This window comes from Thalassophryne amazonica, chromosome 4 (genome assembly GCF_902500255.1).
Source record: "Thalassophryne amazonica chromosome 4, fThaAma1.1, whole genome shotgun sequence".
Lineage (NCBI taxonomy): Eukaryota > Metazoa > Chordata > Actinopteri > Batrachoidiformes > Batrachoididae > Thalassophryne > Thalassophryne amazonica.
Window position 1 is genome coordinate 106,469,686 of NC_047106.1, and position 23,272 is coordinate 106,492,957.

At 42.4% G+C, this 23,272-nt stretch overlaps 1 protein-coding gene across 1 annotated transcript in view; it reads left to right on the forward strand.

Moving 5' to 3' along the window:
- Positions 1-23,272, forward strand: part of b3glcta (beta 3-glucosyltransferase a) — a 577,905-nt gene that overhangs the window by 349,594 nt on the left and 205,039 nt on the right. Inside the window, exon 4 of the mRNA XM_034168392.1 lies at positions 8,424-8,533. Within this exon, the coding sequence (XP_034024283.1) occupies positions 8,424-8,533 (110 nt within the window). The remainder of the gene's footprint in view (positions 1-8,423; positions 8,534-23,272) is intronic.

The following is a 23,272-nucleotide window of genomic DNA, read 5'->3' on the forward strand; positions in this document are numbered from 1 at the left end:
CTTGGAACGTCGCGGGGGCGTTTGTGAGGCCGAACGGCATGACCAGGTACTCAAAGTGACCTAAGGGGGTGTTGAATGCCGTCTTCCACTCGTCTCCCTTCCAGATCCGAACCAGATGATACGCGTTTCTAAGATCAAGCTTGGTAAAAATCTTGGCTCCATGCAGGGGCGTGAACACCGAATCCAACAGGGGTAACGGGTATCGGTTGCGAACCGTGATTTCGTTCAGCCCCCTATAATCGATGCATGGACGAAGTCCGCCATCTTTTTTACCCACAAAAAAGAAACCTGCGCCCATCGGGGAGGTGGAATTTCGGATCAACCCGGCAGCTAACGAGTCCCGGATGTAGGTCTCCATTGATTCGCGCTCAGGCCGTGAGAGGTTGTACAGTCTACTGGACGGGAACCCACTGCCTGGAACCAAATCGATGGCACAATCGTACGGACGGTGGGGGGGGAGTGTGAGCGCCAGATCCTTGCTGAACACGTCGACAAGGTCGTGGTACTCCACCGGCACCGTCCCCAGATTGGGCGGGACTCTGACCTCCTCCTTAGCTTGGGAGCCGGGAGGAACCGAGAAACCTAGACACACCCGATGGCAGGTCTTGCTCCACTGAACCACTACCCCGGACGGCCAATCAATCCGGGGATTGTGCTTCAACATTCAGGGAAAGCCTAAAACCACACGGGAAGTGGCCTGAGTCACAAAAAACTCGATCACCTCCCGGTGGTTTCCTGACACCACCAGCGTTACAGGTGGTGTCTTATGTGTGATCGGAGGGAGCAGGGAGCCATCTAGCGCTCGAACCTGCACAGGCGAGGTAAGCGCCACCAGAGGGAGCCCTATCTCCCTGGCCCATCTGCAGTCCAACAGATTCCCCTCAGAGCCCGTGTCCACCAGTGCTGGGGCCTTCAGGGTTAAATCCTCATACAGGATCGTGACTGGGAGTCGTGTAGCAATGTGGGTGTGTCCCACGTGAATGTCTCGGCCCACCCCTAGCCCAGTCTCTAGGGGCGGGCGTTGGTGTTGTAACCGCTCGGGGCAGTCTCTCACATGGTGCTCTAGTGCACCACAAACAAAACAAGCTCCATGGGCCCGTCTCCTCTGTGCAGCTGGTGCCCTAAATGTTGCCCTACTCGTGTCCATAGCTTCGTCAGTAGGGGGAGCTGTGGCCCCACGGAGCGCAGGGGCCGTGGAGCGTGGGGAAGGCGGAGCGCGGTCGGAACCGGAAGGGTGAGGGACGGCGCGTGCCCGGCCACGCCCTTCGTCTCGTTCCCGCCGACGTTCTTCTAACCGGTTGTCCAACCGTATGACAAGATCGATAAGCCCGTCTAAATCCCGCGGTTCGTCCTTAGCCACCAGGTGCTCCTTGAGAACCAAAGACAGTCCGTTTACAAAGGCGGCGCGGAGGGCAGCGTTATTCCAGCCGGATCTCGCAGCCGCGATGCGGAAGTCGACTGCATAAACAGCTGCACTCCGGCGCCCCTGTCTCATTGACAGTAGCACGGTTGAAGCGGTCTCGCCCCTATTAGGGTGATCGAACACGGTTCTGAGCCCCCTCACAAACCCATCGTATGTCAGAAGGAGCCGTGAATTCTGCTCCCAGAGCGCTGTAGCCCAAGCGCGTGCCTCACCGCGAAGCAGGTTTATGACATAAGCTACTTTACTAGCATCGGTCGCGTACATAACGGGACGCTGTGCGAAGACGAGCGAACACTGCATCAGAAAATCCGCGCACGTCTCCACACAGCCTCCGTACGGCTCTGGAGGGCTTATGTATGCTTCCGGGGAAGGAGGGAGAGGTCGTTGAACAACCAGTGGAACGTCAACGTTACGCACAGGATCTACGGGAGGGAGAGCCGCAGCGGCGCCCGGAGGGCGCGCTTCCACCTGCGCGGCGAGAGCCTCCACCCTGCGGTTCAGGAGGACGTTCTGCTCGGTCATGAAATCCAACCGAGTCGTGAAAGCGGTGAGGATCCGCTGCAACTCACCGATTACCCCTCCCGCGGACGCCTGCGCGTCCTGTTCTTCCATTGGCCGTTCAACAGCCGGTTGACGCCCCTCGGGATCCATGACGCAGGCCGAGATATCCTGTTGGGAAAGTGTAGGAACACCGACCCACAACAGGGGGCGCAAATGAACGGACAATGGAGTAAGTCAAAATAACAAGCTTTACTGTTGTGAATGTGCACAACGAATACAACCAATCACAGCAATGGACAACAGTCAATTCACAAAAGTGTCGTGTGGGCAGGCTCGAAGATAGGAGACGCCTCTCCAAGGTAAGACCGGAACCACACGGCTTCCTCCGCCACAGGACCCCGGGAATACTGGAGCCGCCAAGTCCCGAACTCCCAGGTGGCCACTGCCTCCGCGTGTCGGACCTGGTACTGCTGGCGAGGAACAAAGGACAGTTAGATGGGGGCGCGTTTGCACCCAGGACTCCGAACAGCAGGGAAGTTACCTCCACCTCTCGTTGGAACAGTAATCCACAAACTAAGCACAAATCCAAAAAGATACACTCCGTAGCTTTGATACGTTACCTCTCTGGTAGAAACGATATCTCGGCGATGAGGTGGAGATGCCGTCCTGCTGATATACCCCAGTGATAATTGCCGTCAGCTGTCTCAGGTGATGGGTGACAGCTGTTACCGAGGCTGCTCCTGTGGGGCGGCGGCGCCCTCTGGTGCCTGGAGCCCGCACTCCAGGCAGGGCGCCCTCTGGTGGTGGTGGGCCAGCAGTACCTCCTCTTCAGCGGCCCACACAACAATAGCTGTATTTGAAAATAAAACTAACCGTCTCTGATGCTGAACTAATGATGCTACCACAGGTAAATATAACTAGCGTGTTGCCCGTGGGGATTCATGGCCTCTAGATTTGGTAGTGTTTATAAAATAGCTGACATTTTTCAAGGGTGGTGATAAATTGTGCAAAGTTCCTATAATGAGTTGGAATGGCATGCATGTCGAGAATATTTTTAGAACCGTAGACCTCCACAGTTTTTAGAAGAAGACCTCAGTCATTTTATTTCCTGTTAATTACAGAATTTTTTTCATGTTAATTTGCTGTCTTAATGTATTTATAAATTGTTTAGGTTCTTGTTATCATATACACACAATTATTATTATTACTTCTATTTGTTATTTGATTTTTAAATGGACGACAATGGAACTATATGTTTTCACTTTCTTGCATCATCCATCTATCTTTAACGTGTTTACAACTATATTATGTACTTATATTGAACTTACTAAATAAAATCATGCTCACATGCATGCTTTTAATATATAGATTATTTACTGCCTCCTACTGGAATGGTGTGTGAGAGTCCAGAATGTAATTAACATCCATTGTTCAGTTGTGTTTTATTCACCTTTGTACATGGACATGGAATGTCTCTGTGACATTGGTTTGTCTCAGGCAACATGATGATACAGATATATATATATATTTGGGCAATTCCATGTGCCTCGTGTTACGTTTTTAGTCCACTTTCACGGTTTGTCTCTTAGTATCTGGTACACTTACAGGTTGTAAGAATCCAAATGTTGCGTGCAAGAACCCATTCCTACAAGGTATTGAATTATATCACCATAAACGGAAAATACTCAACAACTAGGATTATAATTGTATCATGACTCGCGTTACACAAAAACGAAAGTGAAAAAACATTAACACACATCAAATTCTCCTCAAACTTTAAATGATAGGAGTGGATCAATACCTGCCATTTGTTGACAGATAAAATGGCTACAAAAATGCATAGAAAATGATTAGATTTTTTTTCTAAACATAGGCAGGGTGTTACACAATTTGTGTGACTCACGTTACTGTGACTCGTGTGACGTTTTTCCAGTGTAATGTGAATACTCACTACATTGGTTATTTTATTTATACAGAAGCTCTGTATGTAATGGTCTGTAATGAGTGTGAGTAGTTTGGCCAATCACACAAGCTGATGGCATATTCTCAACCAAAAATCTTATGTTAGTTCACACATTATCCCGTTTCCTTAAATTCAATACACTTGACATTTAATGCCTATGGATTAGTTTTTTCCACAATTTGGAATTCACAGACATGGAAATTTACCGTAGGATTTGATAATATAAAACCTGTTCCTTGCAAAATGGTAACTGTATTTCAGGAAGCCCTACACCAGATGAATACAATCCCAGTCAGTTGCGCAGCTGTTAAACGCCATCAAACCCAAAATGCCCTCAGTTATTTACAGCGAAGGGTTAGCTCAATTTCTTGACCATTTCCTCACGGCTGTAAAAGATTTCTTCGGGTTTAACTGGCCACTTCCAGTTTTTTCCAACAGGCACCATCAGACACTTGGTAGTCATCATCTACAATTTTCTTCACCTCACCTGGAAAAATTTTCCCGTGACTGTTGACGACCTGTCAAATTTGTGGAGTCAACAGGCACCACATTTGTTATTATAACTGAGGAAAAAACAAGTTTGTGTCATCCTCCGTTGTACAAAAAAGAATGAAAAAATGTTGCTGGATGGTGCTGCTCAGTGCTGGACGGTATTTAGTATGACCCCATGCAGCAGGAAGTGTCTAGAAATTCAGTTCACTCACATTGGCATTGTACTAAATAGCCATTTGTTTCTCCGGGTTTCCTTTCTTTTTTTAATTTAATCTTTGTTCATGTATCCTTTAAGGTATTAGACAGTTTCCCATGTGAACATTTAATTTAACTTACCTCTGATTGTCATGAATGATGATGGATATGAAATCTTATGTTTTCGCCTGATGAGCATGCCGTTTCACAAACATACAGGAAATGAAATGGATTCTGAGAAAATACATTGTAAAAAATTGAAATTGAAATTGGCAAGCCACTGCTTTGCCTCTGTCACTTGCTGTCACTTGTAGCTAATGTGACAATAGGGATAGGATAACTAGTTCAAATTAGATGAAAATCAATTATGTTTTGTTCAAGTTATCATGTGCACCTGAAAATGCAACTTGCACATGGATGGAATACAGTTCTATACCCCTCTCTGGCCTTATGACTGGCAGTGGATAATAGTGCCATTTTTGCAGCCTCATTGGAACACACTATCAACCATACTGCAACCACACAAATTCATTGTGGCAGTACTGCAGTAATCAAAATACCAGTGACCACACAGAATGCTGTTGCATAAACATGAAGCACCCTATCACATTGCATTCTTAAAGCTGGTCCTCAATTACCACCACCCAGTGACTTCTCAACCTCTGCCTGTTCTGCCACAAGTTGAGTAACTCATTCAGTTGTGCTCAGTCAGTCAAGTACTAATGAGACATCTGACTGAGCTAATTGGCTTGTGGCAGGGACAAATAGAAAATCTCTAGGTTAGGTGGTACTTGAGGACATGAGGAGCTGGCACTTATCCAAGCAGTCATTGGGCAAGAAGTGGGGTACACCGTGTACAGGTTGTCAGGTCCACCACAGGGCTGACACTTTGACATTTTCGACAGATCACATAACCTTTTGTCGTGAAAATCCACTAGAAAGCTGTCTGTAGGTCTCTTCTCTTTACCTTTACAATGCTTTGGGCCATCTTTGGCTTTAAAGGTGCCTTTTAAAATATCTGTCTTATGCTGAAATGTAAGTGGACTTATTGATTGGACGTTTGCAGCCCTTTGTCTGCCATAAATGACAATAGTTTGCCCAAAGGATTATTTTACCTGAAAGGGGAAGGATACAGGAATGATGGAGGTGACAGGAGGGCACTTTAATAGGATTTTTCTTGCTTCCTTTTTCTCTTTGTTTGATGATTAATCGAAACCCATTAGTGTGGAGTCAAGGCCGGTGAATTCAGTCGTAATTAGTTTCTTTTTTACCCCATTCTCCTTTGGCTTGACATAGAGTATGTATTATCTCCACAACGAGGGATTGGCAAACTACTTATGTGATTTTGCTCTTGGTCTCACGCAGCTGGTGTTATTGCTGTCGTGTGCAGTATCAGGAGAATGGTGCCTCACCTGGAGCTTTAAAATGAGCTGCTTTATGTGAAACAAAATGTGCACACACACTCACTCATTTAGCAAGCTCAGCAGAAGGACATTTAGAGGTGATGTAGTGGAATTCACTGTCTAAGCTCAGGTCTTAGTCGAGGGTAGACCTGTTGGGAGATGGATATTCTGAGATTTGGCAAGTAATTCCCCTGTTACCATGGCTTATGGCTCACTGGGATATTTGTTAAGTGCAGAGCAACGGAGTGACACACCCACCAGGCACTTAATTAACACAGTGTGACACAAATACTGTGCTCTGACATATTGTCGACCCTGACCCTGACACTAATATCTGAAGCTAGTGAGAGAAGGTGTAATTGAGGAGGAGGCAATTCAGAAAGTCCTGTCATTGTCAGCAGGCTTCCACATTGCTTCTGCATGGCTATAATCAAAGTGAAGATCAGAAATGTGTCAGCAGTAGCTGTTACTTTTTTTAAAATGCAAACACAAATTTTGTTAGGCATCATAAGAAAACTTCCTTATGATATTCATTAAATATGACAGCATATCTTTTATGACTAATAAATACAGCAAATTGAAGCAATAAGAAATCTTTGTCAGAAACATTGTTATAGATATTCGAAGTAAAATGAACTGGAAAATGTACAGAAAAGGGCTCTGTATCTCATTAGGGAGACGTCTGTGGGCTGTCCATCATAGCAGAACTTCTCTGACGTCTCCTCTACATTTGTTTCATTTTTGGAGCTTCTGCTACATCAGCTTCTGCTGCTCATCTCTAAATTCATGAAAATACCTTTTCTTGTCACAACCATTCCAGTCAGGTGCTGCAGACTTCATTTTTGATGTGAACTACAGCTTACAGGATTTATAAGTTGTCAAATGTAATTGTATGGTAACAGAGAAAAATGACATTTAAAAAAAAAAAATCACTCTCCCTATTCTTCTAATTTTGATTGTGTTGGCTGTAAGAACCACGGGGAATATGTGGGGGGTTTTGTGCAGCCAAAGCCATTCTTCAGCGAACACTGTCACTATTACGACCCTGTAAATGGATTTCACATGAAGAAGTGCAGCCAGTAGGGCCATGACAAAGAGGGTATCTAAACATGTCATCAGCACTGAAGCAGCACACAGTATATTGGCAGTCGGTAATCGTATTAAAGGCCTTTTCACCACAAGAACATCAAAAAATTTCAGAAGCATGGGAATTTATTTAATTTAATCTTTGCAATAGCCAGTCATGATCCATATCAGTACTTTGGTTTCTGATCAACCTGTAAAAATACTGTATCATTGCAAAATATGTTGTTATACATATGTTGTCATACAGGCAACAGGAACACTGGGGAAACAGAGAAAAAGATTGGTCAGAAAAGCTAGAGAAAAACAACATGAAGGCAATTGATTACAGATAGAGAGACCAGGTACCATGTAGTGATAACTGAGTTTCTGTCAATGTTGGAAGGGCTGAACCAGAGCTTATAAGCAGGTATGGTGATTGTGGACAGGTGTGGTTAACAGCTCCGTGATGTGGCGCCTGGAAAATCAGAAAGGGACAGGGAGATGAGTAGAGCAAACACCAAGGCGGCACAACAACAAAGGCTGTTCACCAGCTGACATTTTGTAACAGCTCTGAGTATCATACAATGTGTAGCAGTGCCCAGACAAAAATGAAAATATAAAACAAGAGGTTGGAAAAACTGATTGCAGTAACTGAAGCAGGTCTGATAGATTCATATAGCTATAGTGCTCATGGCAGTTGAAGACACTGCTAACGTGATCAGGGATTTCACTTGCAATATCTTTTGACTTCTCCCTTTAGGCTCAGGGATGTTGCCACAGCAGATCTGATATGGATCTCTACATTGATTTGGCACAAATTGTCCAGTGCATGCCCTTCCTGTCACAACTCAGGGAACCTTCTGTTTTGGAAGTGTACAAGCGAGATGCTTGCGTCACCATGCTGCAAAGGGAATCCACAACAAGAACACAAGCTGTTTGAGGCTCTCTGTAAAGTCGTTTCTGATTTAATTCTGAATTGTTGCTGCTAACGGGATATTAGTGCCAGTATCTCTGGACGCAACATGCAGCAACGGCTGAGTTAATGCGAATAATATCCCACTTTGGTGGAAGCAATGCTGACAGCTGGTCTGCACCAGCATTTTGACGCATTGCTCAACCTTACAGAAAGTCTTCTCTCTCTGCTGAACTTTTATTAAGTTACAGAGACCTGAGTGTGACATTTACATGCTCCCTGTGCAAGCTAATTAAGCTTTTGATGAGGTGGTTATTATCACAAAGCTAATATTGGAGATTTGCAAATGTTACCTCTCTCATAGTGGTTGTGGCTCTTATCCTGCCTGGTTCCAAAAAGATTGATTGCCATGATCCATTTTCACAGTTGGCGAGCAGTGTCAAATCCATGTCCTTTGTCTTTCCTCAGACCTGCGGGAGATAGTGTTCATCATCCAGAGTCAAAGCAACTCCTTCCATGTGAGGCAGGCAGAAAGACGTAAAGCACATTTACTGAAGCAGGCACAAAACCTCACAGAGGTAAGATTCAAACCGCTTTTTCATCACTCAGACATCTGCATCCTTACATTGGCATCTCAGGAAAAACACATTTTATCATGAAGTCTGTAAACAAAGTCTCTAATTTGGGAGTTAGTGAATATATGATTCCGTACAAACTGTATATTGTATGTCATCACATGATGTCAGGATTGAATCTTAAGGCATGATTTAAACACATTAAAACAGTAATTTCCCTTGTAGACTGCACTTGTAGCTTAAATTCAAAATAGCTTTGGTGTTTGTTACAATACTTTTCAGGACTCTTGTAACTTTTGTACAATTTTGTAGCATTGTATGCATAGGATTAATGAGTCTGTGAGTAAGTGGGTCCACAATATTTTTGTCAGTAACTCTCTAAAAACTACTGCATATTCAGCTCTAAAGTTTTTGTTTTGTTTCTTTCTTTGTTTTTTACAATACTGTATGGTCCATTAGATTACCCACCATATCAGCAAGACAAAGGAAAAATAAATTTCCTCCTCCTCCTCCTCCTTCTTCGTCTTCATCTTCTTCTTCTTCTTCTTCTTCTTCTTATTATTATTATTATTATCATCATCCATTGTAATCCTCAGTCATTTTTACATTTTAGAGCTTTTTTGAAACTCAGAAATAATCTTATTTCAGACGTTATTTTGTGTGCATCTATGCAATATTGTGTGCCTGGTAATTGTCGGTTTGTTCAGACATGTCTGCTTGATCGTTGAATTCAAAGGAAACGTAAATTCAAATTATTACATTTTCAAGACTGGACTGCCCCTTCACTTAAGGAAGGGGACTTTGAAAGTTTAGGGGTGGGGGCCCTCCCAGTGTAAAGAAGTAATTCAGGGGAGCAGTGCCTAGCAAAGCAGATGGGTTTGGATTGTTGCAAACAAACAGTTTGTTGCATGTATGCATTGATGGCATTGGTTTTTATGATAGGTTAAGCAACTGGGAAAATTAAAATATTTGCTAGCGCGTGGAACCTTAAGCCTGGTTCACATGACAAGATAATTAGGCCGATATTGGACCCGATCTTCCCCTTCAGACAATCTTAAGGACGCACTGACTATCATGGTGACTCTAAAGATAATCTTGCCATGTGTGGTGTGTTAAGAGCACTCTGATCTGCTCAGAAGGATGTCAGTGGAGCTCTGATCGCAAATCAGGGATATTCAACATGTTGGATTGTCTTGGCCCGATATCGCAGTGTGTGTGGTGTCCTCCGACCACAAACGAGGACACAGCCTGCTGAATGTGACGTTTAGTCAATCAGAAAGTGAGGTGATGGACACACGGCGGGGGGGGGGGATAAAATAAAAACAAAACAAAACAGCAGTTCTGACTTACCAGAATGTCTGGTGGTCGCACTGTCTCCACTCCTTTAAACAAGGGCTTTTTTTTTCTTTTTGTATTGTCCCCCCCGTTTTAAATAGTCCACAAACTATCTCTGTTTACTCTGAAGTCACGTTTATTCTCAAGAGATTTTGTAAGATTTCCTGTCTGACCTGGGAATTTCCGTGTGTGAAATCTGTTCGTGTGTGGTGTTGTTGTCCTTAACCTTGTGGCTGAACACCACACACCACCAAACCTATTAGATCTATGATTTTTTTTTTTATCTCCACGTGTGTGGTCTCTCCGGTTTTGGAAACCTGCAGATAATTTTAATATCCTGCCGTGTGAACCAGGCATTAGTCCTTAGACCGCAACAGTTTTTAGAAGAAGCACTCAACCCTTTAATTTCCTGTTAATTATGTATTTTTTTAATGTTTTATTACTGTCTTAATGTGTTTAGAAATTGTTTAGGTTTGTGTTATCATATACATTATTATTATTATTATTACGTCTATTTTGTCATTTGATTTTTAAATGGACCACAATGGAAATACGTGTTTTCAATGTCTTGTGTCATCTCTGTATTTTTAATGTATTTACAATTATATTATGTATTGAACTTATGAAATAAAATCACGCATGCATGCATGCATTTAATGTATAGATTTTTTTACTGCCCCCTGCTGGAATGACGTGAGTCCAGAATGTAATTATCAATGTCCATTGTTCACTGTTGTTAGCTATTTCACTAATTTCTCCAAAAATATTAGTCCTATCAGTGTTCTGTTTTGGCAGCGTTCATCTTTGACCCAAAATAAGCATACCAAAGAGCAAATGTCAGCGCTCCACAGTTTGTCTGTGGTCCAAGTTATACGCATGCATGCACACAAGCACTCACAGAGCTTTTTGTCTTTTCTGCATTCTGCCGCAAGCAGGTGCTTGCTTATTTTTACACATCCACAAACAGAGATGGTGGTGGGAAAACATCAAATGCAGTACACTTTTCACTCATGGTAACAGCAGCATGACATTTAACGCACTCATGGTAATGGCAACATGACAATTAAAATAACTAAACCAATTGAACTACAAAAACTTAATAAATCAAAAATGCTAACAACACTGTTAAACTAACATGAACCACAATAACATTTAAAAGCCCCAAAACCCCAAACTCCCATGGTGCATTGCAGCACAACGTCCATTGTTTACAGTTAGCTAATTTTGCTAATTTCTCCAAAAATATTAGTCCTATCAACTTTCTGTTTTTGCAGCATTCATCCTTGACCAAAAATACATAAGCATAATAAACGGCAAATGTCAGCTCTCCCCATTTTCTCTGTGATTGAAGCCTACATGCATGCACAAAGAGGCCACTTTGCTATGTTTATATTTAGTTAAAATAGTGTGTGTGCATGTGGGTCAGTCAGTCAGTCAACATTTATTTATAACAACATTGCAGTAATATTTTTATAGTTAACCTTTTGGGGTTGACGCCGTCGTATACGACGGCTAAGACCAAGCTTTACTAAATTATAAATAACTTTTTAGTGATATGAGATAGAAACTTACTTTCTTTGCTGAAAAGTTAACTCCGCGGACTTTCAAGCCATACTCCTCATAGAAGCTGTGTGATGACGTACGCAATGTGAGTGTTCAATTGGAATTGGTTCACCATCACATGGTTTTCCAAAATCCAATCGTAGGGCAGATTTACCTCACATGAAAAGCCAAAGATCGTTTTCAGGAGTGATATGTTTCTAGTTGGCCCATTTTAATAGTCCCCTGGATGCTCCAATGACTACCTACTATTAGTACATACTCAGTGCGCCCTGCGCCATTACGCACAGCGATCAGTATAAGCAGGAGCAGATGGAGAGCCTCTGACAATCTCACATGCTCAAACAAAGAGTGTGTAACTATCAGGATTGCTCCACTCATTTGCATGTGAATGTTACTGGATAACTCTGTTGCTTTCTCTGCATAAAGCACTGTTTACCATATCAGTGGACAACAAAACGCATAGACCATTTTGTATATATTGTTCAAAATGTGCATTTGTGTTTATTGTTTGAACCTTTTTGTTGTTCAGTCTTTCACACAAGACCTCAAATTACCTTTATAAAGTGTCAAAACAGTTGTTTATTATAGATTGCTGTGTGTTTTGAATAAATGTGTGTGGAAAATTATTTTTTCCTTGTCTATTTTGATTGTAAACCTTTATTACACTTATAAAACACAACAAAAACATATATATTCTGAAAGCACAGGATGTCTTGAGAAAAGCCATAAAACTTGATTGTGGGATGCAGGGAGAGTTGTTAACAGCAATAATAAAACATTTATGCCAGGCGGGTGAACTGTCCAAAAAATGCCCTCGGACCCCAGAGGGTTAAACAAAATATTCAACAACAAATTTTGGTCAAATGATCTTAATTATTAAATTAGTTGCTTAGTGTATCATAAAAAGCAATGCAGCTGAAGCCCATAAAAATCGTCAGGAACAGCAGGGAAAAAATGCAGAGAATGCGAAATAAAAAAAAAAAAAACAGCTTTGCTTCAAGCCCCCCTAGAATACCACAGGAATGACTGGCTTGTGGCAGCTAAGCGTTCATAGCGACATCATTTTTTTCATCATTCGATGTCGACTCTTCCTGTCATCATGAAGTAGAATTCACCAAGCGCTGGATTGTTCACCCACCCACCATGCGTGTGATTTCAGGGATGACATGAAGCCCTGTGGTGGAATGAAAGTGAGAGCCAGGCAGTCACAATCCCACAGATGGTAACTTGGCACCATTGGCTCTTCAGCCAAGTACATACACTAAAGCGCGAATAAATTCATGTTTTGCAAGTCCTGCGTTCACATTTTGGGTGATATTTTTTCAGGATTCAGGTTTTACAATTCAAGGTTCGTGTATAATTCACTTTGTGCAGCTGATTCACATTTTGGGGGTTAACGAGCGTCGAGTGCCATGTTTGACTGTGCCATAAAACAAGTTTAAAAGACAAAAAAATAAAAGACAGGTTGAATCTGTGCCCCCGCTGAGGAAAAGGAAACTGTTTAGTGTGAAAAGGAGACCATCTGCACTCTGGACTCCAAACGTGCACACGCTGATTCACACACACATGCACACGTATCAGCTCCCGCTGGAGTGGAGCGTATGATTGTAGTTAACACACACTTACGGGGAAAACTTCAGCACCAACAAACCTCGGCGGTGTGGCTGTTCCATTTTTTTCTTTTTTTTTGCGGAGAAGTGCTGCATAAAAGTGCTGCCCCACGTTTTGGATTTGAATCGCAAAAGTTGCTATGCAGTGGTTGGTCGTGGTGATGATGATGCCTGTCAATGCATAATGGTAAATGCTACTGTTGATCTTACGGCATGGTGGAGTCATGGTTAGCACTGGTGCCTCACAGCAAGAAGGTCGTGGAATCGATTCACAGCCTTTCTGTGTGTAGTTTGCATGTTCTCCCCATGTCTGCATGGGTTTCCTCCGGGCACTCCGGTTCCCTCCCACAATCAAAATCATGTTTGTTTAGGGTCTTCTCCTTTCTCTGCCCTGGACAAAGCCCCTGACCAATTGCTTCAATTAACATAATTATAGTAGTCAATTTACTGTGTTGTTTTGTTTTGTTTTCTTCCTTTGAAGCCCAAAAGTGAAAATGGTGTCTATTGTTGTTTTCTGTCATATCCATGTGGGGAATTCCCTTGGCAACAGAATGTAAACAAAACCACACTTGATCCAGATGTCACCGCGGACAGCTGCCTCTGTGTTTTGGTGCACATTTCTTTGTTTTTGTGTGTTACTCTTATGTTATGCAATGGTTCCCGGATCTCTTTCATCCGCACAGAGCTCTTGAAGATCAGGGTAATAACGCCAGCAAATCTGTTAACCATTTTTCCTCAAGCTTTCAGAGGATTTATTCAACATTTTGGCTAAACGTGTCCTCACCTTGGCCCATGCACTGAAACGTCACAGGAGGGAGAGATGAGCCAGAGTGCTTGTTCTTATGCGCTGGCGCGGCCACCGTGCCACACTACCAGAAATATTCCTCTACAACGAGTGCTCTCTCTAAAATAAAATGGACGAACTCCAGCCACTGGTGTGGAAAAGCAGAGATTTCACCACATCTGTTGTTTTGTGCTTCACGGAGACATGGCACTGTGGATCGATTCCGGACTCTGCGCTGCAGCTGGCAGGCTTTCAACTCTTCAGAGAGGATCGAGACACAGCACTCTCCGTGGTGCCGGTGGAGACGTTTTTACGTCAACACCGGCTGGTGTAACAATGTAACAGTGATCCAACAGCACTGGTCTCCTGATTTAGAAACTTTTTTATTAACTGCAAACCATTCTACTCAGCCTGTGAATTCAGCTCTTTTATCCTGGCTGGTGCTTACATCACACCGCTGGCTCACGTGCATGAGGCACATCTCACGCACGCCGACCAGATACTGTGTGTGAAGTGGACTAACCTGGACTCTTTAGTTATGACAACAATAATTTCTTCCACAAACTTCCCGAAAACAGACAGCTCATTAAATACCCGACCAGAGAAGACAGAACTCTGGATCACTGTTACACAACTATGAACAATGCTTATCATGCCATCCCACGTGCTGCTCTGGGACACTCTGACCATACCATGGTCCACCTGATTCGTGCCTACAGGCAGAAGTTAAAGCTCTGCAAACCTGCATTGAGGTCATCTAAACTGTGAAACAGTGAGGCTGTGGAGGATCTTCATCCATGTTTAGAAAAAACGGATTGGGATGTGTTCAAGACTTCCACCAACAGGCTGTATGAGTACACAGATGCTGTGACTTCGTATACAGTTGTATGCAAACGTTTGGGCACCCCTGATAATTTTCATGATTTTTCTTTGTAAATCATTGGTTGTCTGGATCAGAAATTTCAGTTAAATATATCATATCGCAGACACACAGTGATATTTGAGAAGTGAAATGAAGTTTCTAGTATTTACAGAAAGTGTGCAATAATTATTTTAACAAAATTAGGCAGGTGCATAAATTTGGGCACCCTTGTCATTTTAATGATTTGAATATATTTAGCACTAATTATTGGAAAACAAAATTGGTTTGGTAAGCTCATTGACCCTTGACTTCCATACACAGGTGAATCCAATCATGAGAAGGGGTATTTAAGGTGGCCATTTGCAAATGTTTCCCCTCTTTGCATCTCTTCTCATGAGTGGCAACATAGGAGCCTAAACACCTCTCAAAGAGGAGGCCTTTTTTGCATACACACCACAAACAGAGTCGCTTGAGGTATGCTAAAGCACATTTGGACAAGCCAGCTTAATTTTGGAATAAGGTGCTGTGGACTGATGAAACTAAAATTGAGATATTTGGACATAACAAGGGGCGGTATGCATGGCTGAAAAAGAACACAGCATTCCAAGAAAAACACTTGCCACCTACAGTAAAAATTTGGAGGTGGTTCCATCATACTGTGTGGCTGTGGGGCCAGTGCAGGTACTGGGAATGTTGTTAAAGTTGAGGGCCACATGGATTCCAGTCAATATCAGCAGATTCGTGAGAACAATGTTCATGAATCAGTGACAAAGTTGAAGTTGTGCCAGGGCTGGATCTTTCAACAAGACAACAATCCTAAACACTCCTCAAACTCTACTAAGGCATTCATGCAGAGGAACAAGTACAACTTTCTGGAATGGCCATCTCAGTCCCCAGACCTGAATATTATTGAAAATCTGTGGTGTGATTTTAAGCGGGCTGTCCATGTTCAGATACAAACAAACCTGAGATGTATTGTAAAGAAGAATGGTCCAAAATACCTTCAACCAGAATCCAGACACTTATTGAAAGCTATAGGAAGCCTTAGAGAGTGTTATTTCTGCAAAAGGACGATCTACTAAATATTGATGTATTTTTTTCTGTTGGGGTGCCCAAATTTATGCACTTGCCTAATTTAAAGAATTATTGCACACTTTCACTTCTCAAATATCACCGTGTTTGTCTGCTATTTGGTATACAGGTGCTGGTCATATACTGTAAATAGAATATCATGAAAAAGTTGATTTAGTTCAGTAATTCCATTCAAAAAGTGAAACTTAGATATTATATTCATTCATTACACACAGACTGATATATTTCAAATGTTTATTCCTTTTAATTTTGATGGTTATAACTGAGAACTAATGAAAACCCCAAATTCAGTATCTCAGAAAATTTGAATATTGTGAAAAGATTCAATATTGAAGACATCTGGTGGCATACGCTAATCAGCTGATTAACTCAAAACACCTGAAAGGCCTTTAACTGGTCTCTCAGTCTAGTTCCATAGGTTACACAGTATTGCCTGGGCTACAGACAAAAAGGACTGGACTGCTGCTGAGTGGCCTAAATTTATGTTCGCTGATGAAACAAAATTTAACATTTTCTTTGGAAATCAAGGTCCCAGAGTCTGGAGGAAGAGAGGAGAGGCACCAGATCCACGTTGCTTGAGGTCCAGTGTAAAGTTTTCACAGTCAGTGATGGTTTGGGTGCCATGTCATCTCCTGGTGTTGGTCCACTGTGTTTTCTGAGGTCCAAGGTCAATGCAGCCATCTTCCATGATGTTGTAGACCACTTCATGCTTCCTGCTGCTGACCAGTTTTATGGAGATGTACACAGTGCCAAAGCTACCAGTACCTAGTCCTCTTGAAACTTTGTTTTTAAGCTGCTTTCTTGGCCAGGCTTCCCTTGGAAAAGAGATCTTTGTGTCTCAATGGGATCAATCTGGTTAAATAAAGTTTTAATAAGGACCATGGTATTCCTGTTCTTAATTGGCCAGCAAACTCGCCTGACCTTAACTATTGTGAAGAGGAAGTTGCGACATGCCAGACCCAACAACACAGAAGAGCTGAAGGCCATAATCAGAGCAACCTGGGCTCCCATACCACCTGAGCAGTGCCACAGACTGATCGACAACATGCCACGCCGCATTGCTGCAGTAATTCAGGCAGAAGGAGCCCCAATTACATATTTAGTGCTGTACATGCTCATACTTTTCATGTTCATAATTTTCAGTTGGCCAACCCCTGGCAAAAATTATGGAATTTCTGGCCTCAGAGGATGTTCGTTCAGTTGTTTAATTTTGTAGAAAAAAAGCAGATCACAGACATGACACAAAACTAAAGTCATTTCAAATGGCAACTTTCTGGCTTTAACAAACACTATAAGAAATAAAGAAAAAAAATTGTGGCAGTCAGTATCGGTTATTTTTTTAGACCAAGCAGAGGGAAAAAAATATGGACTCACTCAATTCTGAGGAATAAATTATGGAATCACCCTGTAAATTTTCATCCCCAAAACTAACACCTGCGTCAAGTCAGATCTGCTCATTAGTCTGCATCTAAAAAGGAGTGATCACACCTTGGAGAGCTGTTGCACCAAGTGGACTGACATGAATCATGGCTCCAACACGAGAGATGTCAACTGAAACAAAGGAGAGGATTATCAAACTCTTAAAAGAGGGTAAATCATCACGCAATGTTGCAAAAGATGCTGGTTGTTCACAGTCAGCTGTGTCTAAACTCTGGACCAAATACAAACAACATGGGAAGGTTGTTAAAGGCAAACATACTGGTAGACCAAGGAAGACATCAAAGCGTCAAGACAGAAAACTTAAAGCAATATGCATCAAAAATCGAAAATGCACAACAAAACAAATGAGGAACGAATGGGAGGAAACTGGAGTCAACATCTGTGACCGAACTGTAAGAAACCGCCTAAAGGAAATGGGATTTACATACAGAAAAGCTAAATGAAAGCCATCATTAACACCTAAACAGAAAAAAAACAAGGTTACAATGGGCTAAGGAAAAGCAATCGTGGACTGTGGATGACTGGATGAAAGTCATATTCAGTGATGAATCATTCAGACATTTATTTGCAATAAAAAATAGACGAGAGGGGTGGACCACACCTCACTCCAAGCCTGCTCACAGGCGAATGACGCAACCGACAGGCATGAAAAAACTCACGCATGCACACGAGGGTTCAAGCTTGTCTGATGCAGTCACACGTGATTCAAATCCATATGGTTTTTGAAAAAAATAATAAGGTCGGATACTTTTCTAACAGAGCTCGTATATATATATATATATATATATATAAGATTAAATGTGACATCATGTTATGGCAGTAGAGATGAAAGATTTTGTTACAGTAATGGACATCAGATTTGATATGATGAGACAGATACACATTATGGGTTTACATATGTGATCACAGAGATCTGAAAGTTTTTGGGATCTGTTCAATGCAATTAAGTAAACTGGACCATGGAGGTTATTAATCAGAATTGCCTAAAAGAGGACAGTAAAAGCTTGACAGTTTGTAAAGAGTTATAGGACCATTAGATGTATGATCAAAATGAGGTGAAGCACATGTAGGATATTATCCTGATGATCGACAGTGCATGGTCAAAAGCCTGGTGTGCAAATGCATTTGGGTTGTGTCCAACTCCACATTTCTACTCATTTGACACAAAATGTGGGTGTAATTTAGGGTGCTGTGTGCACAGGGGTTGTACTATAAGTCACCTAATTAGTTTTGGGCAGAACATAATATAAAGTGTCATTAACTTTCAGGCACAACTGTGCTGGCACATTACTAATGAGACGGCAAACTCGAACGAAGAGGTTTTCTGGTATAAAGAGACATTCATAACTTAAAAACGTTTGTCAATGATTTGAAAATAATGAAAGCAATGCAAAAACTTTTGTCAATGATTTGAAAATAATGAAAGCAGTGCTAAGGACTGCTATGAGACTAGAGACTATGAGACTGCACACATGGAGTGTGTTTTTCTTTTTCTCTTAAAGCTAGAGTGCCACCCAAATTTCACTAAACTGACAAAATGTAGTTTCTGCTGAAACCCCAGCATTATAATGTCGGTTTATTTTAGAAACATGTTGTAAAATTACAGCTCAGTTTAATAATGAGAACATATTTATATGGAAGGAATTCCATAATTATTTACCATTATTTACCTTTTAACAGGGTTAGCAGGAAGCGTGCATGTGCGTGTGCAGGAGGGCATGCATGTTCGTGAGATTTTGAAAACCAAGTACCTTTGACCACAGGTGAAAGATTTTCACTGAATTTGAACTGGGTGTCCTAAATTGGTTTATCTCAGACAGGTTTGAATTTGAGCATGATGAGATTTCACAGAGATGCTCTTAGGACTGCTCACTTTACTGACCAGAGCATAGAGTTTTGTGTCTATGATAAAATGAAAAAAAATTATCAGATTTACTTTTAAACTGTACATGCAAAATGTGTGTATCTCAGATCAGTGTGAAATTGAGTGTGACCAGATTTGTCTGGCAAGTATTGGTTTTATTTCTATTAGTTGTTACTTTTTTTAATTTTTGGTGCCAGTTCAACGTTGTGGTAGTATGATGTGCTAATGCATATGCATGACCCTAAATGAGCACAAGTGTACTGCCATTTTAATGGATGTGGGACCTAGACATGAAAATGTTGCCAGTTGTGCATGACTACGAGGTCTGTTAGAAAAGTATCCGACCTTTTTATTTTTTTCAAAAACTATATGGATTTGAATCACGTGTGATTGCATCAGCCAAGCTTGAACCTTCGTGCGCATGCGTGAGTTTTTTCACGCCTGTTGGTTGCGTCATTCGCCTGTGAGCAGGCTTTGTGTGAGCACTGGTCCACCCCTCTCATTTTTTTATTGCGAATAAATGTCTGAATGATTTGGAGCTTTGCTGCATTAATTTTTTTCCAGAAACTGTGAGAGACCTCCAGGTGGACACCGTTCGGAAAATTAATATGGCTTTCAGGGACGATTTTGTGGGGATTACACAGATTAAGGAGTGTTACTGCCGCTTTAAGGACGGCCCACAGCGTCTGAGAGCGCGCCGCACTCCGAGCGCCGATCGACAGGCTCACACCCCGCTGAAACAACCAGATCATTTCCAACGTGAAGGCTTTGTTGATCCGGGACGTCGTCTGACTTTCACAAAAAGGCAGGAGATGTGGACATTAGCACTTTTTCGGCACATTCCACTGTTACAGGAGTTTTTTTCATGGAAAGAAAAGCAGAGGATTGCGCCACTGTGCCTTTCATGGCACGGGACAAAACCACCTCGGTGTTGGTCTCACAGGACGGCTTTGAGATGGCTTTCAGACGGCTGTCGGTGGGTTTTCAGTCGTGTGACTAACTGAGAAATTGTGGATGAGCCTGGACATGCCAGAACATGTCCTGTGAGGCTTCATCACGGCGTTGCTTTGCGCCATGCGGCTCCACCGCAACGCGCGGAACTCCGCTCCTCTTTCCATGACAAAAACTCCTGTAACAGTGGAATGTGCCGTTCATTTCTAAACTGGACACTGTCTTGATCCGGTATGTCGTCTGACTAGCACAGGAATTGTGAAAAGACGTGGACATCAGCACTTTTACGGCACATTGAGAAAGACGTGCGGAGGAGTTCTGTGCGTCGCGGTGGAGCCGCATGGCGCAAAGCAACGCCGTGATGAAGCCTCATAGGACATGTTGGGGCATGTCCAGCTCATGCTCAATTTCTCAGATCATCACACGACTGAAAAGCAACCAGAAGCCGTCTGAAAGCCACCTGAAAGCCGTCCTGTGAGACCAACACGGAGATGGTTTTGTCCCACGCCATGAACGGCACAGTGGCGCAATCCTCCGCTTTTTTTCATGAAAAAAACTCCTGTAACAGTGGAATGTGCTGAAAAATTGCTGATGTCCACGTCTCCTGCCTTTTTGTGAAAGTCAGACGACGTCCCGGATCAACAAAGCCTTCACGTTGGAAATGTTATGGTTGTTTCAGCTGGGTGTGAGCCTGTTGATCAGCGCTCGGAGCGTGGTGCGCTCTCAGACGCTGTGGGCCGTCCTTAAAGCGGCAGTAACACTCCTTAATCTGTGTAATCCCCACAAAATCGTCCCTGAAAGCTATATTAATTTTCCGAACGGTGTCCACCTGGAGGTCTCTCACAGTTTCTGGAAAAAAATTGATGCAGCAAAGCTCCAAATCGTTCAGACATTTATTCGCAATAAAAAACGACGAGAGAGTGGACCACTGCCCACACAAAGCCTGCTCACAGGCGAATGACGCAACCAACAGGCGTGAAGAAACTCACGCATGCGCACGAAGGTTCAAGCTCGGCTGATGCAATCACACCTGATTCAAATCCATATGGTTTTTGAAAAAAAAAAAAAGGTCGGATACTTTTCTAACAGACCTCGTATTGTATTCTGTACTGTGCTGCTTTGTGCTGTGTATATGTAGATTGCAGTCAGTCCCAAAGCTACATATTTGTCCAAGTCTATTATCCCACCTTATCTGAGAGCAGCTGTGTGTGTGTGTGTGTGTGTGTGTGTGTGTGTGTGTGTGTGTGTGTGTGTGTGTGTGTGTGTGTGTGTGTGTGTGTGCACATACGTGTGCATCTGTTTGCCCTTTCTTGTAAATCAGAAAGTTTCATATAAAATTGAAAAGCAGTGATGAGCGGTATATGTATATCATTTATCCAGTAAACTGGTTTGAAATTTCTGTTTGGCTGAAAATTTGTAAATACAAGTACCTTCATACCTTTTCTGTAGGAGGGAAGTGTAAGGGCTTGTCACTGCACCTTAAAGGCCTGTTTTTACGACTGTCTTTCAAATAGAATTAAGAGTAATCAAATTAGGTGAAGCCTTTTGACACTCTGAAGTGCCTATAAGAGCACCTCATCATTTCTCCACAGTCTGCTTGATCTGAGCATGATTTTTACATAAAAAATCAAGAAACACAAATGCATTTTAGCACACGTAAATAAAAATAGCGTGTTGCCCGTGGGGATCCATGGGCTCTAGATTGGGTAGTGTTTATAAAATGGGTAACTGACAATTTTCAAGGGTGGTAATAAATTATGCAAAGTTTCTATAATGGGTTGGAATTGCGTGTGACTCCAGAATGTTTTTAGGACCTTAGACCTCAACAGTTTTTATTAGAAGAAATCAACCATTTTATTTCCTGTTAATTACTCACCCACTCCTTCATCATCAATCGCTTGTCCGGGATTAGGTCGCAGGGGTAACAGCTCTAGCAGGGGACCCCAGATTTCCCTTTCCTGAGCCACATTGACCACCTCTGACTGGGGGATCCCAAGGCGTTCCAAGGCCATTATGGAGATGTAATCTCTCCACCTCGTCCTGCCCCGGAGTCTCCTCCCAGATGGACATGCCTGGAACACCTCCCTAGGAAAGCACCCACGGGGCATCCTTAGCAGATGCCTGAACCACTTCAGCTGGCTCCTTTCAATGCGAAGGACCAGCGGCTTAACTCCAAGTGTCTCTAAGGGAGACACCAGCCACCCTCCAAATGAAGCACATTTTGGCCACATGTTAATTACTTAAGTTTTTAATATTAATTTACTCTCTTAATGTATTTATAATTTGTTTAGGTTCTTGTTATCATATACACACTATTATTATTATTATCATTACTATTATTATTATCAGTATTGTTATTATTTTATTTTATTATTACTTTAATTTTGTCATTTGATTTTTTTTTAAATGGACCACAATGGAAATATGTGTTTTCACTTTCTTGTGTCATCCATGTATTTTTAACATATTTACAATTATGTTATATACTTACATTGAACTTACTCAGTAAAATCAAGCGCACACACATTCACACTTTTAATGATATAGATTATTTACCACCCCCTGTTATCAATGTTCATTGTTCAGTGTTGTTTGCTAACATCCCTAATTTCTCCAAAAACATTAGTTTATCCTTGACCCAAAATACTGCACATAAACACATCAGCTCTCCCCAGTTTGTCCATGATTAAAGTTGCATGCACATGCAGGCATGCACGCACGGCGAAAATGCTTTTTTGTCATTTCTGCATTCTGCTGCAAACAGGTGCTTTTATTTTTACACACCCACAAACGGAGACGGTGGCGAAAGACATCAAATGCACTACACTTCTCTACACTCATACTTGCACTTGACTAAACTAACGTGAACCACAGTAACAACATTTAAACCCCAAAACCCTGAACTATCATGGTACATTGTAGCAAACTTTCCATTGTTCACTGTTGTTAGCTCCAGTAATATCACTAATTCCTCCAAAAATATTTTTCCTATCAACTTTCTGTTTTAGCACGGTGGCTTAGCTCCAGTTTCCTCCCACATCCAAAGGCATGCGGGTTAGGTGGATTGGAATCTTTGTCCGTAGGCGTGCGAGTGGGTGTGACTGTGTTTGTTTGTCTGTATGTGGCCCTGTGACATACTGGCGTCCTGTCCAGGGTGTACCCCGCCTCACACTCTGTGACTGCTGAGATAGACTCCAGCCCCCCGCGACCCTTAAATGGACTAAGCGGTTGAAGATGAGTG